Raw genomic sequence first — 23,173 nt, forward strand, 5'->3', positions numbered from 1 at the left:
ATCCATTAATAACCCATCTTGCAATAAAAGTCGAAAAATTAGAGTGCAATACACATTGATAATATTTCTATTTCACACTTGTAACAATAATATTCGATTCTCAATGTTTACAGATTAAAAAAAATAATTATTTTTATTTGTAGAGATTCTCTAAATTACTCCAATTCACTATTTATCTAAAAAGAAATATATTCCAATTCAAAATTAAAAAATTAATTATTAGTCTATATAGATAATATGCGCGGGATAAAGTAGATATGATGAGCCTATGCGGGTAATAGATTTTTACAAGATTTATTACAAGGATATAGACAATCGATTAACTTTGTCACGGTCCTCTCGAAATACCAGTCACCAACTGCTTCTGCTATTTTCTGCAACATATAATTAACTAAAATTATGCAAAGTTTCAAGGAAGTTTAAATGCAATTTTAAAAATCATGTAAACTCATTGCTTGCTAGTAAATATAGAAGTAATAATCTCTTTTTTGGAATATTTACAATTATAATAATATTATTTAAGTTGTAACATAGATTCAAAACACAATCTTGAACTACCAATCAAATGAATGGTAGATTGTCTTGGTTGGGGTTTTGAAATTGAAAAAGATAAAATTGAGGGAATTCAATACAAGAACACAAAATTAAAAGCATAAAAAATCAACATGAAGATTCTTATTTTGAGTATAGGGTAAAATGAGGGCTAGGGAGGAGTACAACGAGAATTGAATTTAATGTTTTTATTGGAATGATTTATTCCACATCGATGAATTAAAGATGGGTGTACACTTTATAAGTCATATGGTCTTGGAATGATATCTCTTTGACTTAAGAAGTGTGTGCACCTCGTGTTTTTGCTGTCTTTCACAATAAGTTCAATTTAACGAAATATGGTATCAGAGTCGTAGGTTCGAAAAGAAAGACGTTCCTACCCTGAATGGTTACTCCCACATTCGAACCCGAATATTGGAATGGTTTGTCGCAGATCGATAAATTCAAGATGATGTGCACACTTTATAAATCATTAGAGTATATCCTCCCATTGCCATATAGTTTCAAATGATATCTCTTTAGCTTATGAAGTTTGTGCACCTCATGTTTTTTCAATGATATGTTGGCATCCACAATAAGTTCAGTTTAATTTAACTACCTTACCTAGAGGAATTAGTAAATCATCCAATTGAAATAAGATTCAATTTCAATCGACACAATAATTTAAGGAGGTTGACTCAATATGGACTACATTCTTCTGATCCAAGATTTCTTTTATTTATATTAATTAACTATGGAGTTCCAAACACACAAAATGCTAACTATAATGAAGAATTCACAATAGAGTTCAAGATCTCTCTAAGATTTGTGTTTAGGCTACAAAGTTTTAGGTTAAGTATAATGATTTTCTTAGTAATATGTTCGACATTCACAATAAGTCCAACTTAACTTAACAGAATGGGTCGAAAGTACCTTTTTTTGAACTGTAGGGGAATCAGCTGCAAACCAATTGTCCTGTCTCTCAATCTGGCTATGTGCAAAGCATGAGTCTATAAACATTCCTCCACTTGCTGAATGTTTATAGAAATCATCTAAAGTTTGAATCATCAACTGTCGATAAGCTGAAATCGATTCGATTATAAAAATTGATGCATCATTTAGCTGTTTCTAACAAATCAAGAACCATCGTAAGTTCTGTTTATCAAGCAAGTATTCAAACAAACCTTGTAAGGTTTCTATTTGAGTAGTAGTGCATGTTGTTATATTGTGTTTGCAATGGCTCCATTGTTTTAGCACATCAGCAGTAGGTGGTACAAATATGTTATATAACTGCAAATTAAACCAACGAAATTTAGTTATGATACTTCTATTGCATTAACAATCTGTTTCGGTTGTTCTTCTCGAATCTCTGACTTATTTTAGGATTTATTCTTCTCAAGTGGTAGTCGATTCTCAATTGAGCCAAACCTTTTTTATTTTTTCGGTTTTGGATTATAATGAACTATAGTAAAATATTGAGATGGTTTATCCCACATCTGTTATGTATGCAGTATGCAACTCGTGTTTTTCTCATAATATGCTGGCGTTCATAATAAGTCCAGCTCATTTAAATTGGTATCCAACCAATGATTCAATCAAAATATAAAATGGTAGGTCCGATAAGAATGACGTTTCTACCCTAATTGATTAATCCCACATGCGAACTCCTGAACTTGACAGGAGTTCGCATGTGAGAAGGGTTGTTGAGATGGTTTATCCCACATCGATAAATTAAAAATGGTGTGCACACTTTGGAGCCCTTCCCCATTGTCATATGGTTTTGGGATATTATCTCCTTGAATTATAGAGTGTGTGCACCTCGTGTTTCCCTTTTTTCCGATAATATGTTGGCATTTAGATTAAGTCCAACTCAATTAACATAAAATGACTCAGTTAACAATGTACCCTCTTAAAGCTAAAGTTTAGTCTTGTTATCAGACCCTCAAATCTAAAGCTTAGTCTTGTTAAGTTGCATAATTCTGAGGACAATCAGAAACCATGAAATCTGAGAGTACCTGAAATACATCATATGCAGTATTTAAGATAAAAACAGGTTTCCTGATGTAATTTAGAAGATGTTGCTCAAAGAAGCACTGTGACAAAACAAAGAACTATATCAGACATTCAAGAATATATACAAACTGATTAGAAAGTATATAATAACACGAATATTTTCGAGAAGTTAGGATATTCGTACAAGGCGAGGATCATCGACAGAACTGGTGCATTTCAAGTCTAGATTCTTTTCGACTCCTTGAAGAGAAACAACATCGTTGAAATAAGTTCGTATTGTGTAGTGTTTGGCTATATCTGGTCTGAAAATGTTCATATCAAAGACGTGATATCAATATATCGAAAAATCGATTAGGATAAACGAAAACGATGCACAAGAAGTGTAGGATACACGTAAAACAGGACTCGACGAGTGGGGTCCTTTTGTTGATAGGTGCATTTTCCCTGCTGCCTCTTATAGTTTTTGCATTATTGTTAAATTAGGCCGGACTTATTATGAATGACAGCATATTTACGGGAAAACACAGGGTGTACACATTTCATAAACCAAGGATATATACTATCCCAAAACCATTGAGAATGAAAAGAAGGTCTCTAATAGCTTATAAAGTGTGCACACCATTTTTAATTTGTCGATATAGGATAAACCATCCCAATAATTATGTTCATAGAAGAGGTGTAGGTAATCATTGTGTATAAGATGAAAAGATAAGTAGAAGAAAACTCACGCGTCTAAGAAAAATCCGGCATCACTTATACATTTGACTGTAGCGGTCTTTGGTAGAAAACTTGAGAATTCATTACAATGCAGGAAGGCTGCTAAACCCCCTGCTGAGGCTCCAGAAAGCAAAGCCTGCGGAGTACATAATAGAATTAACTTAGAACTATCTAGATTTGGAATCGACCTAGACTTGTCCTAAGCCTGAAATTCCTGACTTATAACCTAATTTATAATCTATTTTAATAATGTTTGATATGATCCGCACATATTTTTCACTTACTTTATTTTAATATTTTTATATTTTTTATGGTCTGTACATGTTTTTCACTAACTTTATAAAATTATTTTTTTAATTAGTTACGATCCTTATATTTTTTTTAATAATTTTTTATAATATTTTTTTAATGTTTATAATGCTTACTTTTCCTCTATTAAATTTATTATTTTATTAAGCAATGGAGCGAGTATAAAATAAGTTTACCTTGTCAGCATTAGCCAATCCTAGTGGGAGAAGATCATGAATAATTGCCTGCCAAATCTTTTGGCCTCTAAAGTAAAGCAATTTGGTCTGTTTACATACAAATTAAACAAACTAAAAAGATTAGGGAAAATAGGAGATAAGATTAGGCCTAATGGCCTAGAGAAAGATCAAAATCAAAGGAAGAGAAACAGGATTATTACTCCATTGTCGAATTTGGAATCGCCAGCAAAGGAAGCTCCATCACAGTATCTTAGCTTAACTCGGTTCCAATTGTAAAAGTCTATATTCACGAATGGGACGAATTTAATGGGTAGTTTAGACAGCCAACTGACTATCACTTAAAAATGTTTAAAGTTTAATATTATAACAGTAAAAAAATAAACTTGGTTGAGTTAATCCGGATAGTCAATGGATCAAACCCTTTTATTAGTAAGAATTCGCATTCCAACTATTTTTTTTTACTTATCGGTGACTTTTTTTTTCTTGAGACCTAACTAAATCGGCTCAGTAGAGTATAAACATGATTAAAATAGCGATAGAAAAAAAATGGTACAGAATAACTCTTTAAGGAAAAATAATTCTTTTATTTGCATATAATTTTTAAAACTTTTCGTTTATTTAAAATAAGTTTTTATTATGATTGATGTGACTCGAGACTTACTATGTATTCCTATTGTAACACCCTTGAATTTTTAACCCCTTAAAACCTTAAACGAAACCAGAAATCGTGAAGGAAGGGAGAGAATTCAGGTGTTACACCTATTATTGCACATTTGGTGTATTGTCTATTTGCATGGACAGAGTATATCAATATTAGAGTTTTTTTATTACAAATAATAATGCGGAAAATAAACTACAAATACAAAATGATGTTTGTAGTGTCTCTTTGTGTATGGTAATGGACTCCTTGCTTGAATCAACCACAAAATGAACAACACCGTAGAGAAGATATGTTTGTAACGATAAACGTCACTCAGAAATCTTAATAATTAGAATGAAGGCGAATACAAGCTTTTCTATTGTGATATTTCCCCCACAAAGATACTTGGGTTATGAGAATAGAAATTCACTATGAAATACAACCAATCACATCAACCGATTAGTACGAACCGATTGAACTAAATGATTATGTGTTTATGTAGAGATTAAAACCAGAAAAACAATAAAAGAGTTAATTACTCTCTTTTATATTTCAAGAGATTGAGAGAAAGATGAGACAGAATTTTTTGATATTCAAGATGTAAATGATTTCCATGCATTCAGAGTAGAAGTGACATGAATTCATCCAAAACCATACATTAATAATAAGTGATGATTATCAGTTAATTATGACGTAAAACATTCGTTCATAACAACGCATTACTCCATGAACCGAAGTTTTGATTCACGAACAGAAGCACTGTTCTGAGGTGCTTGAACGAGCATAATATGTGTTCGAACGAGCATAAGCCAAATCAACTTTCAGAAACTTTCTGACGCGAAAATTCCTACGAACAAGTACCTAAAGTGCTAAAACGAGCAAAACATCAAACAGAAGGTTTTAGAACAATCTGCCTGACCAAACACAACATGCTCGAATGAGCATAATTGTGCTAATTGTGCTCGAATGAGCACCTATTTGCTCAAACGAGCAGGTGGTCGAGCATGCTTGTTTTGATTCCGTTGTTACATCTTTGCTTAGTATATGCCTTAAGCCTTTAAATATGATCCTACATGCTCTAAATCTCAAACATTTTTGAAAATCAATAATACCAATGGCGAGTATAGTCAGACATTATTTTGCTTAAAGTAGTAATATTAAAAGAATAGATATAAGATGTCCAACGCAATTTCATTGTACTTCATTTGAAGGATGTGGAATTGCCATCAAATTAAATGAGAAAAATGTACAACAAAAAAATTAGCATTCCATGCAAACAAAACATTAACGAAATGAGAATTATATCTTATTTTAGTTATAGTAAATATTACTTGCATAAGATCATAAATTTAATTCTCACTTATCATTTTTTTCTCAGCCTATCAAATAATTCAAAAAAAATAAATTAGAAATAAAAACCTGGATTTAAGGACACGTTGTCGCTTAGAATCCCGGAAAAGGTTCCCACTTTATCCATGTAGTTTGTTGAGCCATGGCGTGTGATGGCCCTCTCTAAACATGATTCCACATCATTGCACCACCCACCACCCTAAAATTCAATTATCATCATTTCACACTATGAATAAAATGCTCTCCATCCAAAAATTCAATTGCTTGGCAAATCAAAATATTTTATTTAAGGATTAAAAAAAGTCAAGAAAATTTCCTTGCATAAATTAGTGGTTCATATATTATATATTATATCTATATTGAATGATAATTTTTTATCACTATTATTACAATAATAATATCAAAATCTAAATCTAGCTTGATCTATTAGAATTTTTAGCAATATTACCAATTAAACTAAATATGTACTATCTATTAAATTTTAAGTCTTTTACATTTAAGAAAATCATAGCTTTCAATATGTATAATTTTATATTGTAGTGATTGAAGTTTTATTTCGGTAAACGACCTAAAGTACTCAATCTATGAGAATGCCTATATTTCAATGAAAGTTATATATGGTCCTATGATCTTCATTGAACCTGTTAGATTGATGGTCTGGATCGATTAGGTTTGACCCAATGAATTATAAATTTAATATTATTTTATTCTAATTACTATAAAATAGCTAAAATTATTATTTAACTTTTTTCGTCACAGTTAAAAAAATAATTTTTCTTATTAAATTTGGTTAAAAATAACTTTCAAGTTATAATTATGCACTATTAACTCAAATAAATAAAAATTAACAAAATTATAGTATGTTGCAGCTCAAAACAACTTATGTAAAACTCAAAAATACACCTAAGTTTTATTATAAAAAGCAGGTCCAATTTTTCGGTTTATTGAATAAGTCTAATCTTCATGGAGACTAAATTTCAAACTAGGAGAATCAAATCAATTAGTGGTGATTGCCTAATTGGTGACCAGTCATTATCCATGAACCTAAGTACATATAACACAGTCTCATTTAATTTAATTTCATATATATATATATATATATATATATATATATATATATATATATAAATTTTTTTTTTCTAAAAAGTACTTTCTCCGTTTCAAATTATTTGCAACATTTGCATAATAATACTATTCATCAACACTTTTGTTTACATAATATGTATTTATACATAAAGAATAATATAGTCATGTGAGATGTTTGATTCGTCTTAAAATCTAGTTTTTAAATATATATAAGTTTTATAATTTTTTATTAAATTTTGTCTTAAATAAAGTGTAAAAAATAATGTTGCAAGTAAATTAGAATAGATGATGCATAAAAAATTAAATTGAATATAGAATATTATAAAATTCATCAAATTAAATCAATTTGCATAGAGCATAATAAGTCAGTCAGTGCTTGACTCAATGGCAGCAGGGCCACAAGATCTAGCTTTTTGTGGTGCAAAATTTATGCTTGCACATTAGAGTATGCAACCTTGATGAGTAAGAAGTATACATTTTAACCACTAACAAGCTAGACCTCCCATTTTAGACAACTTGATTGATGTATAATTCATAAATCTTATCCAAATTCTTGATAATAATCTTATCATAAATCATTGAGCTTAAATAATTTCTTCTTTAATAAATTCATATAAAAAAATATACTTAAAATAATTTCTTATTAACTGAACTTTATAAGTCACGATATAAACCGTAAAAATAACAATATTTTACTACTTTAATATCCTTTCATAATATAAACAATTATATAAATATTTTGGAATTGTACATGCTAAGTTTTTGTTGGGTTAGGGATACATGGTCATGGTAAGGTTTATATTGATTCTAATCAAATATAGATCTAAATCTATTATCAGATAATAAGATATTGAAAATTTTAAATGCATACTCAAACCTGTAAGATTTAATAAGTCTAAGATTCAAAATTAATTTTATCCTTATTTATTTACTATCTCATTTTTACAATATTAGAGTTTAAAATAGGGTCATGAATTTAGTTTGCGATGAAATTAGCTAAAATTCAAGCCTAATATTGTTCGATGTTGGATAAAAAAATTACCCATCTATTTGCAAACTTGATTATTTCTTTTAGACTATAACTCAATTTAGTCATAGTAAATCAAAAAAAAAATATTTTAATCTTTAAATTATAATCGGATATTAGACGGATATAACTAGATAAGTATTCCTAGTGGATGCCTAAAGTGAGTAACCTAGAGAATTTCATATTATATAATTAACTATTTAGGTATTAATTCTCATGTTTTTGTTAATTGATTTTTGACTTTTAACTTTTATCTTTTAACTTAGTGACTGATTCAAATAAAAAAAACTTATTTGATATAAATGGATTTTAGGTCAAAGTGAAAGACAAAAGGGTATATATAAATAGGTTAATATTTTAATAACTACCAAAAACATTCCATGTAGATGAAAATTTCTTGAGTGTTGGGAGTTTGAACTTAGGTGTTATTTTGTTTTTGTTGAAAAAGTTTGGACTCTTGCCAAGAAGTTGAATACACCGTTTGAGCATGTGACCACTGGTTTAATAAAACGACAAGGCGTGACAGAGGAAAGAATCTACTCCTATATGAAATGTGACTCAATTGGTAGGATTGGCTACTTTTTATTTGTAACTTTAAGCCGAGAAAAAGAAAAGCAAGAACACTAAATACAAATTGTATTTGAATTTCTCATTTCCAGAAAAATAATAATTCAAATGATGATACGACTCGATTCTTCTAAATAATGACTTTTTATAACAAATAGAATGTTCCTTAATACTATTATTAGAGTGGCCACTAATATGTTAAGTAGTCTTCTGAAATATTTCCTCTCGTTGAGTATGGTTATTATGCATAGGTGTTTAAAACAGATTTGATGACTCGATGTTTACTCGACCTTTTAACCGATTTTGATTTGACCGACTTTAAATTAAAATGAATTTCAGATTATATAAAAAAATCAATATAGACACAAAACCCGATTTTGAACTGATCTAAACATATGATCCGAAATCGACCCGATAACCCGAATGAACATTTTTTTTTAATTTGACAATAAATTAAGAAATACCTCAAAATGTAAGAGCCAGTTGCGTATGCCAGAACCGAATCCTTTGTTAAACTGATAAGCAGGTAAAGTACCATCCAAGCAATCTTCAATCACAAACTTAATTAGTATTAATCACAATTAATAATTTAGTAAATAATAATATTAATTTAATTTTCAAGACTTACAAGCTCCTAGAGTTGTGGCTGTAGTGTTTTTCACCAATGTCAAACTCACTGGTAGCCTATACTTGTACACACACTGAGCTCCCCATGGTGCACATGTTAACAACAACACCACCGCAAAATTTAACCATGTCGTCATTTTTTATTGATTAAAAGTTTAAGTTGATAGTTGAAATTTTAATAAAAATTATTTTTAAATTTAATACTCTTATAAATTTATCTAACAGAATAATGCAAATATTTTTTTTAAAAAGGAATATTTATTATATACTCCTATGATAAAATACAAATAGAGGGTATGAAAAGAATGAGAGGATTAGAGAAAGAAAGGAATATGACGGGAGTGAGAAGTGCAAATATTGGTGTTTAGCTGTTTATAAAAGAGAAAGGCTTGAGAAAGAGAGAATGAAAATTGTGAGGCCTAAATTCCATATGGTTCGATGTAATCCATTATCACGGGTCGGATCCAAGAGGAAGTGATCAAATAAGGTATGCAGTATCACAAAAACTGAGACCGTTAATTTGGGCTCGCTCAATTCGCGCGTATTATAATATTTTAATTTTTTGACATTTATCGATTGTGACCTTAAAGGTATCAATTTTGAAAATTGATACCTTTAAGGTCAAAATTGAAAAATGCCCAAAAAATGAAAAAAAATATCTAGGCTATTACACGCGCAAATTGATTTGTCCAAATTAACAGTCTAATTATAAAGTCATCTCATCCAAGACCAGCTGATGAAATATAAACTACTTCTACAAACATACTCTTTTGTCGCCCAATTCAATATTTTCTCTTGATGGGCAGCTCTCACTTAGTGTGAGATTTGACAGGTCAAATGTATGTAATCTTACTATTATTATACACTTATTAATATTATTAAAGATATTGTTTATGATTGACCTCTTGATAGTAAATATCATCTACGACTTCACATAAATAAAATAAAAAAGGAATATAATTTAATGAGTCAGGTTAACAGTTTAACAGTTCAAAATATCTTATATATATTGTAAATTAAATTCTTATTTTTAAACTAAAACTTAATGTAGTGTTTGAGAATAAGTATTTCATTTCAAATTATGAATTTCAATTATGAAATCATAAATGGGGAATTTGAGAATGACAAGGTTTGGATAGTCATTCTTAAATTCTCAACTTTAACAACTTTAAAAATAATGATTGAATTTGATCTAAATTCAAATTTGAAAATTTTTTAATTTGCCAAACAATAAATCTGAGTTGATTTCAAATTTCCAAATGGAATTATAATTTTCAAACATGACATAAATGAAATTGTAATAGTAACATGGTACAAAGCGATATCTCATTTAATTAATAAGGTAAATTACTATATTATATCTTCATTTACTGTTCTCTCCGTTCTTTTTTTGTTTTTCTCGTTTAGTTTTTGCACATTTTCAAAGTAAATTTTGAGGTTTAATATCTTTAAATACGCATCATAAAAAATTATAAAAAAATTATAATGAAAAAGTATACATTAAGACGAATCTAACGAGATTTCAAATGGATATAGGAAAGGAGAGTAATGTTTTTCAAAATTAGGTTTGGACTATTAATATCAAAATGGCCCTACCAAGTATAGCCTAACATTTCCCTAACATGTTTTGTTATTATAGTTCTTAAGCGGTGGAAAATTTTGATAAATTATTATATAAAATAGTTTTACAATGTGAGACTATTTCATATTTTGATTAAATAGTATAACTAATAAAAATTAAAAATATAATATTTTTTTGTTTAAAATTTATTTCACTAAAAAAAGTCTTTTATAAGAATAATTGTACTTTAATTTGTGTTTGTCCAACTTTAGTTTAAAAGTCCAACAATAAATAAACCACTTAAAAAATATTTTGGTTTAATTTTTTTATGGCCCGCCTGATATTCGTCCCCCGGCTCCGTGACCCATGGTTTTTCTAACTTAATACTCGTACTATATTTGAATTCTTGAATTACGGTTGTTTTGTTATTAATTAATCTAAAATGAAATTTAGACCTGAATATTAAAAAAAATCATGCTCATATAATAAATAGATGATCTCTATATTTATATTGAATCATGTCTTTTCTTCAAAGATTATTTAAACTTTCTTGATTGCACTTAAAATTAGGAACACGCAAACACTTTTTTTATATATGAACTCATATAAGAGTTTGATTTTTATCGTGCAAAGGCCAGTTAGTAAATTGTTCAAATATTGTCATTAATAATTGAATTCAAAATACTATTTTTCAATTAAAATAATACTCAACTCTTGGGAAAAATTATTTATTGAAATGTTATGAATTACTCTCTTTGTCCCTTTTATTTAATATCAATTACTTTTGGGTGAATGTTAATAGACAAATAAATCAGATTGGACAATAAAGCAAAAAAAAGTAAAAGATTGAATTAAATGATTAAAATGGAAAGAATTAAAAAAATAGAGAATAAGTCTGTCAATTGTAATGTTAAAAGAAGAAAGTAATTGCAAAAAAAAAAAGATAAAAATTAATAGGAGTATTTCTTTTGTTTCATTAACTATATTTGACTTTTTTACGCAATAAGAGAAATAAATTTACTACGGCAAGAGATAATAGAAAGATAATTTCATAACATTTGAAAGGACAAAAAACAACAAATATTATGTTGTTATTTTTTATCATTTAAAAATCATGTTTTTGTCTAACTTTTGTTAACTATTAGTAACAACGAAAAAATTCTCACGTTAAAATCAGACACGAATACATTTATTTTGGAAATTAAAATTTCACAAAGCTAATTATGAAAATTTTTAAATTTTTTTTATTTGTTTTTATTTTTCTAGATTCACCTATCTAACGGATATGGGCATAGAATCAGTGTATATGTGGGCTAAATTGATGTCAAGTAGAAGAACAACGAGTTAACGACCCGAGTCCCAAACCTATAGATCCAGTGATTCACACCTCTAACGGATCTAACCCATATAAAAAATGAATACTATGCCCATATCCATCTATATTCTATGGTACTATCCCTTAACCCACTTGTGAATTGTGATACATGAACCAAAACAAAAACAAAAACAAAAATAAATCACATCAATTACTTTTTTATCTCTCTTTCTTCAATCTCCTTCAGGTCCAAGGTAAGTCCAAATTTTCAGTTTCATACTTTTTCAGATTATTGATGTTAGATTGATGTTATTGCTGTTCTACTCAAAGATCCAATCTTTTCTTGATATGGGTGTTTATTTTTGTTCAATCTTGAAAATTAGATGAACTTATTTTGTTTTCTTGAATTCCAATCCCTAGAGCAATATTTTGTTTACATAGGATCATATTCTTTCTGCTGGTCTAAATTGAAAGTATTGGATAGTAATTTTTTATGGGTATGTTTATTTATGTTTGTATTGATCATAGCAGTATTTATTTTGTTGGGTTTTTCATTTTATTTTCTTGAACAGTGTTTTTTAATCTAATTCATGTGCATGATTTATCATGGTGTGTAATCTTTAATGTAGCATCAAAAGCATAAATGTGAAAGAATGGCATACTTTTATGAGTTGGATTACTTTTAAAGGTCTTATGAATTATGGAGAGGGTTTCCAATCTGATTTGAGGGTTTTAGTTTCTTGATTAATTTGTTAAACTGATTGGTTGACCTCAATGTATATATGGATGATTGATGAATTTTGATGTATAATGACCATGAATAGCTTGGGGTGGATGTTGGATTGGTGGCTTGTTTTGGTTTTTTGTTGATAGCTTAGGCAATTTATGAATGTAATGTAAGTCAAGTCGAAATGAATGGATAATGAGAATTCATATGGACGATCACTAAGACTGATGCAGTGTTAGTTCATGTAGCGAACCCCATCTTTTGGGATCAAGGCTTGGGATCAAGGCTTTGACGTTGTTGTTGTAATTAGAGTTAAATCCCGTCTTGCTTTTATTGTACCTAGTCGTTTTGTTAAACCGGCAATGTGGTGGGAATGTTGTTCATTCTACGATCATCTATTCATTGCTTGACTTCTAACACCCCATGGGCTACATGCTGCGGGAGAGTATCTGAAATTGCCTTTGTTGATGTTTGCCTTTTCAGGTTGCGTGTATTCTCTGGTCTAGTTGTACCAGAGGAAGATTGCAGCTTTGGTGGCTAAGTATCCGATCAATAATAATATAGATTCTTGGTGGTAAATTTTGCTTTTTTTTTTTCTTCAAAGGGTCTTGCATGTGGTGGGAAGTATGGAGTCTTTGTGGAAGCTTTTGCATTTGTTAGAGCCTGCTCCAGTTACTCTCATTATAACAGCAGTTGCCGTGACTTTTGGATCTGCTTTTCGAGCTTTGAATTATGGAAAGGAAATGGAGCGTAATCATAATTTTTCCGAAGCATCGATTACCTTGGATAGATCTCAAGCTCTTATGATTCCTATAATGAGCTCTTTTAGCTTGATCATGATGTTTTACTTGTTTTCTTCAGTGTCACAACTCTTGACGGCTTTCACAGCGGTTGCCGCTGCTTCGTCCCTTTTCTTTTGCCTATCCCCATATGCCAGTCGTGTGAAGTCACAACTAGGGTTGGCTGACCCATTTGTTTCGAGATGCTGTTCTAAGTCCATTACTAGAATTCAAGGGCTCCTCTTGGTTGTTTGCATTTGTGTAGTGGCCGCTTGGCTTGTTTCGGGACATTGGATATTGAATAACTTGCTAGGGATCTCCATATGTGTTGCGTTTGTAAGCCATGTAAGGCTTCCGAACATAAAAGTATGCGCGATGCTTCTTGTTTGTTTGTTTATGTACGACATCTTTTGGGTTTTCTACTCAGAGAGATTCTTTGGTGCGAACGTAATGGTTTCCGTAGCGACTCAACAGGCATCGAATCCTGTTCATACAGTAGCTGATAGTTTGAGTCTTCCTGGGCTGCAATTGATTACTAAGAAATTGGAGCTGCCAGTGAAGATCGTCTTTCCTAGGAATCTGTTAGGTGGAGTCATTCCAGGAGAACATGCAGCCGATTTCATGATGCTTGGACTAGGAGACATGGTACAACTTCTTCCTTTTTAACTAGTATTCTGATTGATTAGTTGTGGATTCATTATCTTTAGTCTTGATCTCGAGTTATTAGAATTTTGTAGTATTGCTTAATCTTCATATAGTTGTGAAAACGATCGCCAAATACTTACGATGTTAAGAACAAACAACAATGAGCAAAATTAAGTTTGACAAAGTAACAAACAAGGACACAAAGATTTAAGGAGGTTCACCCAATGATGGCTACGTCCTCCGTGGTGTGTAGTTTATGTTTATATTATATCAAATGAATACAAACAACACTTCAATATGAAGAATTACAATTGAGATAGAGATAACAACAATAGGCTATGTGTTTGGCTTAAGGGTTGTGTTTGATGTGTTTTGCATACTTGAAGTGTGGGTATGAGAGCCCTATTTATAGTGCTAGGTACTTGAAGATGAATGGCTCACATAAATACATAGTTAATTTAGGGTAATGAATACTATGAAATAACTCTAAGAACTTGAAAAGGCATTATCTCAAGAGTCACACACATGAGACTCTTCACCTTAATCTTCATTAACACCAATAATTCCCATGAATACTCTTCACCTTATTACACCCTTTTGGATTCCACAACTCAAGAGTCACACACATGAATTCAACCCTTTAATGTGCACTCAAGTCACACATTAGTATAGTATCATTTATAATCACATTAGTATACTACCATTCATAACAATCTCCACCTTGACTTGAGTTCACCCAAGTCACAACATTATTCAAAAAACATACACACCTCAAAATGCCCAAGAGGGCATTATCTCAAGCAAGGAGCTAAACCTACCAAGTCAACACATAACTCAAACTTGGTAGTAGGTAATGACTTTGTCATCATGTCGGCCGGATTTTCCGTAGTGTCAATTTTCTTCAATAACACCCTTTTGTGCTCAACTTCATCCCGGATAAAGTTATACTTAATATCAATGTGCTTGGACCTTCTATGAAATGTGTTTTGATTCCTAGCCAAATGAATTGCACTTTGACTATCACAATGCACACTTACCTCACACACTTTGTTGCACATTTCACCAACAAGACCTTTAAGCCATTTTGCTTCCTTGAATGACTCGGCCACGGCTATGTACTCCGCTTCGGTTGTAGAAAGAGCAACCACATCTTGCAAAGATGATTGCCAACTAATCGCCGAACCACCCAAAGTAAACACAAACCCACTTGTGGACTTTCTATTATCTAGATCACCACCATAATCCGAGTCACAAAACCCGGTTAGCTCACTTGAATTTTTCCCATACATGAGACAATCATTTGAAGTATCTTTCAAATACCTCAATAGCCATTTTAGTGCCTCCCAATGTCCCTTACCCGGATTAGACATATATCTACTCACCAAACTCACCGCATGAGCAATGTCGGGCCTAGAGCATACCATAGCATACATAACGCTACCAACGGCACTAGTGTATGGAATTCTTACCATTTGCTCTTCTTCCTCTTTTGTTTGTGGACACAAATTCTTGGACAATTTGAAATGAGAAGCAAGAGGAGTAGACACACCTTTAGCATCATCCATGGAGAAACGTTGAACAACTTTCTCAATGTACTTCCTTTGACTAAGGTATAAGACACCCTTAGCCCGATCTCTCAAAATCTCCATCCCAAGAATCTTCTTGGCTTCACCAAGATCTTTCATATCAAATTCACTTGAAAGCAACTCTTTCAAGTCCTCCACCTTAAGCAAAGAGCTACATGCTACTAGCATATCATCAACATATAAGAGCAAATATAGTAAAGAACCATCTTCAAATTTCTTAAGATAAACACAGCTATCATAAGAACTTCTAACAAAATCATGTGAAATCATAAAGGAATCAAACCTTTTGTACCATTGCCTTGGAGATTGCTTCAACCCATACAATGACCTCTTCAATCTACACACATGATTCTCCTTACCGGCTACCTCAAAACCTTCCGGTTGCTTCATAAAGATTTCTTCTTCAAGCTCACCGTGAAGAAAAGCCGTCTTTACATCCAATTGATGTAACTCCAAATCCTCCATCGCCACCAAAGCAAGCAATGCCCTAATAGAAGAGTGTTTCACGACCGGAGAGAAAACTTCGTGAAAATCAATACCCTCAATTTGAGAGTATCCCTTTGCAACAACCCTTGCTTTGTAGATGGGAGGAATATCACTAGAAGGACCCTCCTTCCTCTTGAATATCCACTTGCACCCCACAATCTTCTTTTTCTTTGGTGCAACAACGATATCCCAAGTTCCATTCTTCGCAAGAGATTCCATCTTTTGTTTCATAGCAATCAACCACTTGCTTGAGTCATTTGAGGCCATAGCCTCCTTGTACGTACTTGGTTCATTTAACCCTTCAACTTCGCTAGCAATGTTGAGAGCATAAACAACATAATCACACTCTTCAATGTACCTCCTTGGAGCCACGATCTTCCTTCTTTGCCTAGTTGTGGACAAAGGAGGAGACCTTTGTTGAACATCATCATTTTTCTCATTATCAATATTGGAGGATTCAACCTCTACTTGTGCTTCATTATCATCATTATTAAAAGGTTTTTCAACATTAGATATAAGCATGCTATCTTCATCAAAAACAACATCTCTAGAAACAATAATTTTCTTTGAATCATTACACCATACCCTATACCCCTTTACACCCACTCCATACCCCACAAAGATACCTTTTCTAGCCCTAGGTTCTAACTTACCATCATTTACATGAATATAAGCTGAACAACCAAAGATTCTAAGACTAGAATAGTTTACCGGAGTGTTGTACCATACCTCTTGTGGCGACTTGAACTTCAAGGCGGTATGAGGTGAACGGTTGATCAAATAACATGCCGTAGCCACCGCTTCGGCCCAAAATTGTTTCCCCAAATTTGCTTGATTTAGCATGCATCTTGCCCTTTCCAATAACGTTTTATTCATCCTCTCCGCAACACCATTTTGTTGAGGACGACCTGCACAAGTTCTATGTCTAACAATACCTTCATTAGAACAATAATTGAGAAACTTGCTATCAACAAATTCAAGACCATTGTCGGTTCTCAAGGTCTTGATGCTCCTACCGGCTTTCTTTTCAATCATCTTCTTCCATTCCAAGAAGACATCAAAAACTTCATATTTATGTTTTATAAAATAACACCAAACTTTCCTAGAGTAATCATCAATAAAGGTCAACATGTAGCTACAACCACTAAGGGAGGGCGTTCGAGAAGGCCCCCACAAGTCGGAATGGACATAATCTAATATCCCCTTAGTGTTGTGGATGGCGGGTTTAAAACTAACTCTCTTGTGTTTCCCATAAACACAATGTTCACAAAAACCAAGGTTCCCAAAATTTTTCCCATTAAATAAACCTTGTTTAGAGAGTTCAAACATACCTCTTTCGCTCATGTGACCAAGCCTTAAGTGCCAAAGTTTGGTGTCACGATCGGACATTGTGCTTGTGGATATATTCGCCGAGCCAAGAATGGTTGAACCTTGAAGAGCATACAAACTCCCATTCAACCTCCCCTTCATCACCACTAGTGAACCCTTGGCTACCTTCATAACTCCACCTTCACAAGTGATTCTACACCCGATCTTATCAAGAGTACCCAAAGATAAAAGATTCTTTTTCAAGCCCGGGACATACCTTACATCGGTTAAGGTCCTCACAATCCCATCAAACATTTTAATTTTAATGCTCCAAATCCCAACAACCTTACATGTGGTGTTGTTTCTCATGGTAACATTTCCCCCATCAACACTTTCAAATGTATGGAAGAAAGTTTTGTTGGGAGTCATGTGGAATGTGCACCCCGAATCAAATCCATTCATTATTACCTTTGTACTCATGAGTGGCAACAAGAACATCGCTATCATCACTATCATTCACATAACTAGCATTGGCATTGCTAGTTCCTTCCCTTGCCTCTTCTTCTAGCTTTCTCTTAAGCTTCCAACAATCCTTCTTGATGTGGCCCTTAAGCTTGCAATAGTTACAAGTCTTATTTTTGTTTGGCCTTACGGACTTGGACCTTCCTTTACCCTTGTTTCCACTCCCACTAGTGGAACCTTTCTCTTGTGACCTCCCTCTTACAAACAAACTGTCACTAGCATTGCTTGGTGACTTTTGTGACAATTGTGTATCAATGAGATCCCTTTGAGTCAAGGCATTCTTCACATCATCACTACTCAAATTATCTCTACCATAAAGTAGAGTTTCTCTAAAATTTTTATAAGAAGGGGGTAAAGAACATAAAAGATAAATTGCCAAGTCTTCATCATCAAGCTTAACATCAATGTTTTGTAAATCCATAACAATGGAACAAAACTCATCCAAGTGAGGTTTTAAAGGTTTACCTTCCTCCAAGCGTAAGTCGTAGAGTCTACTCTTCAAAAGTAGCCTATTGGTAACACTCTTGGCCATGTAGAGTGATTCCAATTTCTCCCATATACTCTTGGTTGTTGTTTCTTTAACAACCTCTCTTAGAACTTCATTGGATAAGCATAATTGGATTGCCGATAACGCCTTTGTGTCTATCTCTTCCCATCTCGATACGGACATTCCTTCCGGCATCTTCTCTACACCATCAATCGCCTTGTGCACACCATTTTGAATCAAAATGGCTCTCATTTTGACTTGCCATAAGCCAAAGTTTACATTCCTATCAAACTTCTCAATATCGAGCTTCATTGTAGTCATGATTTTCAAGTAATAATTTCTTAAAACACCGCAAAATAACCTTGGCTCTGATACCAATTGAAAACGATCGCCAAATACTTACGATGTTAAGAACAAACAACAATGAGCAAAATTAAGTTTGACAAAGTAACAAACAAGGACACAAAGATTTAAGGAGGTTCACCCAATGATGGCTACGTCCTCCGTGGTGTGTAGTTTATGTTTATATTATATCAAATGAATACAAACAACACTTCAATATGAAGAATTACAATTGAGATAGAGATAACAACAATAGGCTATGTGTTTGGCTTAAGGGTTGTGTTTGATGTGTTTTGCATACTTGAAGTGTGGGTATGAGAGCCCTATTTATAGTGCTAGGTACTTGAAGATGAATGGCTCACATAAATACATAGTTAATTTAGGGTAATGAATACTATGAAATAACTCTAAGAACTTGAAAAGGCATTATCTCAAGAGTCACACACATGAGACTCTTCACCTTAATCTTCATTAACACCAATAATTCCCATGAATACTCTTCACCTTATTACACCCTTTTGGATTCCACAACTCAAGAGTCACACACATGAATTCAACCCTTTAATGTGCACTCAAGTCACACATTAGTATAGTATCATTTATAATCACATTAGTATACTACCATTCATAACAAGTTGTATGGTTATTTATCGCTTGGTAGGCAAAGATTATGTTATTAGTATATGCCCTGTGTGACTTTCTATGTGCAAATATCCGCAAGATTATCGAGTATACTTGTGGCTTTTATTACTTGATTTTCCACTTTTTACATTCAAGGATGAGGAACTCAAATGCACTTTTCGTATAGTCGATGTAAGTGATTACGGTTTTCATATCTGATGGCACTGGCTTACAAGTTTGAATAATGTAGATTTGGTTTGGTCTTGTGTTATATAAACTTGATTGTCGTTAGGCCTCTTGATATATGCACCAAAGTTGCAAGTAGAGGTGTTCAAATCAGAGCAGTGGCCCGATATTCACCCGTTTGACTCGACTTCAAAATGAATTTAAAATTAAGTAAAAATCAATACAGACACAACACCCGATTTTGAATCGATACGAGATCGACCTGATGGCCCAAATGAACAAATTGCACGTATTCGTATTGGTATTATATTTAACTTGCTTTTTCTCCGCTAGTAGTGTGATATTTCCTTATTTTCACTTTTAGCAAGTCTCCTAAGAGACTGTCTTTTTGAGAGATGTCTTTCAAGCCCAACCCATTAAAGCTTAATTAAACTAAAACATGATGATGGGCTCACCAAATTAGGAATGGTTTCTCAAATAGACCGTCTCTCACAAGAATTTGTGTTTCCCTTTTGGATTCAAGCGACAAGACCCAGGTTGCTTGTGTTCAGTGTTTAATATTTCTTCCTCTTCTCTAGTATGAAATATCTTGATTGTCCTCGTCATATATTAAACCCAACCTCACACAGTTGCTATGCTGTGGAGTTAAATTTTTCTTGATACTACAACATAACTTGCATCTATCAAAGGAATTTTGCATGTGAATCTGAACTTGAATGGTTTTGATTTTCAGGCTATCCCCGCTATGCTTTTGGCGTTAGTTCTCTGCTTCGATCACAGAAAGAACAGAGAAGCGGTCAGTACATTAGATTTTGCATCCTCCAGAGGACACAAATACATATGGTATGCCATTTCTGGATATGCTATTGGGCTTGTTACAGCTTTAGCAGCCGGAACATTGACTCACTCACCACAACCAGCTCTTTTGTACCTGGTAAGCTCATTGATTTCAAGTAAGATATGTTGTTAAGCTCCAAAAATACAGCTAATTTAGAAACATTTACTCCCTCTGTCCCTTTGAGTTTGCATACTAGGATTCAAAAAGCTCTCACATATTTAAGTTTTAAGGTGCAAATCCAAAGGGACAGACGAAGAATAAAAGTTCAATTTGAAAGGGTTGTCTTTCATTTGGATCATCTATATCCTTTATTTGATTTAGTTTGCTACTTAGGGGATTAGTGCAAATATTGAGGACTAGTTTAGTTGGAAGAGTAAGCATTAGCTGGTAACTTGGTAATTATCGGCAATTCTTCTGATGTAGTTGAGTGTTCTACTTTAGAGTACTAGATTGTTTCATTTTGTCCGATAGAATTTTTAATCAACCGTTGACATTACTGTATTAATATCTTATTATGTGCCTCAGTGTCACATGATTCGCTAACTTCCTCATGAATCGGGAATTGAAAAAAGCTAATTATGGTCAGATTTAGGCTATTTTTTGGTCATTTTCAGCGAATTGCGAATTTGATCAGCGAATTAGCCAGCTAGTAACAATCCATTAGGAGGCATTTTAAGGTAGTCTTTGGCATTGTTGTTTGTCTGTTGGTCGTAATGATTCTCTATATGTATGAGGTTAAATTTTGATCGTTGTGTATTGGTTTTGAGCTATATTCTTGGTTGACACAGGTACCTTCAACATTAGGCCCCATAATCGTAATCTCATGGTTGAGGAACGAGCTGATGGAGCTATGGGAAGGTTCATTGCCAAATTTGAGCGAAAAGGTCCATTCGGTTGAAGTATGATTACTCGAATCCAATGAAATTGTATTTGCTTAGAACAAAGGCCTGAAATATGTAAAGATACTTAAGGGGAGCAACGCTTCTTGTTTATTCTTAGGAAAAATACCTCTTGTAGTGATAATGAATGTTTATTTCTAATCAATGAAATTGTTGAATGTATTCTTCCTTAATTAGAAACTTTATGTACAAGTACAACTATTATCACTGTAGAAGTTCTTTCAATGATATGGCGTTACTCGAGTAGCGTTGTAGGAATGCGAGTAGCGACGAGGGGAGGCGGAGTAGGAATGCGAGAAGCATTGACGGGAGGCGGAATAGGAATGCGAGTAGCATCGAGGAGAGGAGGAATCGAAATTTAGTAAGGAATGCTACATTGTTTTTCTTGATCTTATGTTATAATGTTTGTTCATAGTTGTCACTAGATTCAACTATCCATCCTAGTAGATCTACCAGAATGTGACAATTTTAACCTTTAAAATTTTAGTTATGTTTATTGAGAATAAAATAAAATTTGAACCATTCGAATAGTATTGTAAGAGAATTAAAATATACTGACAAGATTAAAAGAAAATATTATAGTCTATTCTTTAATAAGAAAATGAATATTCCTTTAGATTTGTTATATCAAGATTAGAATGTGAGAGCTTATTGATTAAAGATAATACTTTTTCTCTCTTATAATTATAATATATGCACCTTTTTTGAAAAATGTTTATATATTAAGAGTGATTGGTGAGAAATTTACTAGTCATTAATATCAGATAATATCTACAATGATTGTAGTTTATTAATTTAAATTGTTATTTAACCTTAATTGTTATATATTTGTTAATTGTTTTGCATTTATGCTGTTAATTCTGATGTAGAAAATCTTTGTATGACTATGAATCAAACTTAACCATTAATTAGGGATATGTTTGAAAATTAATAATTTGATTGACTTATAAAGAGAAAGTGTCAATGAAATCACGTTATACGGAAAATAAATTATTTTTATTCAGATTTACTACTATTTAGTCACATAAATGAACAATTGAAATAATTTTATCTAAATGTTAGTACCTTTAGGAGAAATTTGGGTTAAAGAATGAATCTTTAATTCTTACATTTTTTAACTTGAGATACTACTATACATGGAAAAACTAGTTCAAAAAAATAAAATAATTTACATGAATTAATTATTTATATCAAATTCTCAATGGAAAAAAATTTAAAAAAAACGAGAAATGATAAAAGAAAAAAGACTAGAAAAAGAAAAAAAAATTAGTATCATCTAATAATGGAAAAATATTCAATAAAGATTCTCCTACTATCTAACAACGACAATTTTGAGTTACACTTGAAAGAAAAGTTTTTTAATAAAGCAAATTTAATATACAGTCATAAATTTGTTGGCATTTCATGAAAACACTTTAGCAATAAGTAGCGAATAGATTTTCGCCAAATCATCATATATTGTGAGATTGTCATTTGGAATTTTACATCTCTTTTTTTAGGAGTATATTGTATAATAATAAAAGGCGTATTTAATAGCGTCTGTTTTTAGCCCATCAAATAAAGAATCAATTTAAAACCCACATATTTGAGGGTCGTATTCAAGCTCTTAATATATCCCGTTGCACAACTCTCAAACTAAATTCCAAATGGGAGTGAATCGGACCTTGTTTCAGTTGGAGACAGCCACCTTTCACAAATAAGGTAATGAGTTCGATTCTTAGATACTCCTTTGCTTGTGTAATAAATCACAAATTCTCCAAATTAAACATACGATTTCTTACATAGGCGCAACCCTTTCTGCCAGCTCATGATTTTATTAGAGAAAAAA

The 23,173-nt window shown here is 32.2% G+C and overlaps 2 protein-coding genes across 3 annotated transcripts; one reads left to right on the forward strand and one right to left on the reverse strand.

The window, feature by feature from the left end:
- LOC130805191 (pectin acetylesterase 9-like) lies at positions 1-9,399 on the reverse strand. The gene is made up of 11 exons (XM_057669856.1): positions 9,045-9,399; positions 8,881-8,963; positions 5,806-5,935; positions 3,947-4,026; positions 3,747-3,833; positions 3,273-3,397; positions 2,729-2,846; positions 2,547-2,624; positions 1,716-1,821; positions 1,465-1,613; positions 1-374 (listed from the first exon to the last, which is right to left on the reverse strand). The coding sequence occupies exons 1-11, from the start codon at positions 9,178-9,180 to the stop codon at positions 267-269; spliced, it is 1,200 nt and encodes a 399-aa protein (XP_057525839.1). The 5' UTR covers positions 9,181-9,399; the 3' UTR covers positions 1-266.
- A 2,507-nt stretch (positions 9,400-11,906) lies between these two features.
- On the forward strand, positions 11,907-21,588 carry LOC130805192 (signal peptide peptidase-like 1). Of its 2 annotated transcripts, none has more exons than XM_057669858.1 (4): positions 11,907-12,173; positions 13,130-14,070; positions 20,342-20,542; positions 21,235-21,588. In XM_057669858.1, the coding sequence occupies exons 2-4, from the start codon at positions 13,273-13,275 to the stop codon at positions 21,349-21,351; spliced, it is 1,116 nt and encodes a 371-aa protein (XP_057525841.1). In that variant the 5' UTR covers positions 11,907-12,173; positions 13,130-13,272; the 3' UTR covers positions 21,352-21,588. The 2 variants fall into 2 exon arrangements, with proteins under 2 accessions (XP_057525841.1, XP_057525842.1); XM_057669859.1 differs by having other exon boundaries at positions 12,158-12,416.
- The last annotated feature ends 1,585 nt before the right edge of the window (positions 21,589-23,173 follow it).

This window comes from Amaranthus tricolor, chromosome 2 (genome assembly GCF_026212465.1).
Source record: "Amaranthus tricolor cultivar Red isolate AtriRed21 chromosome 2, ASM2621246v1, whole genome shotgun sequence".
Classification (NCBI taxonomy): domain Eukaryota; kingdom Viridiplantae; phylum Streptophyta; class Magnoliopsida; order Caryophyllales; family Amaranthaceae; genus Amaranthus; species Amaranthus tricolor.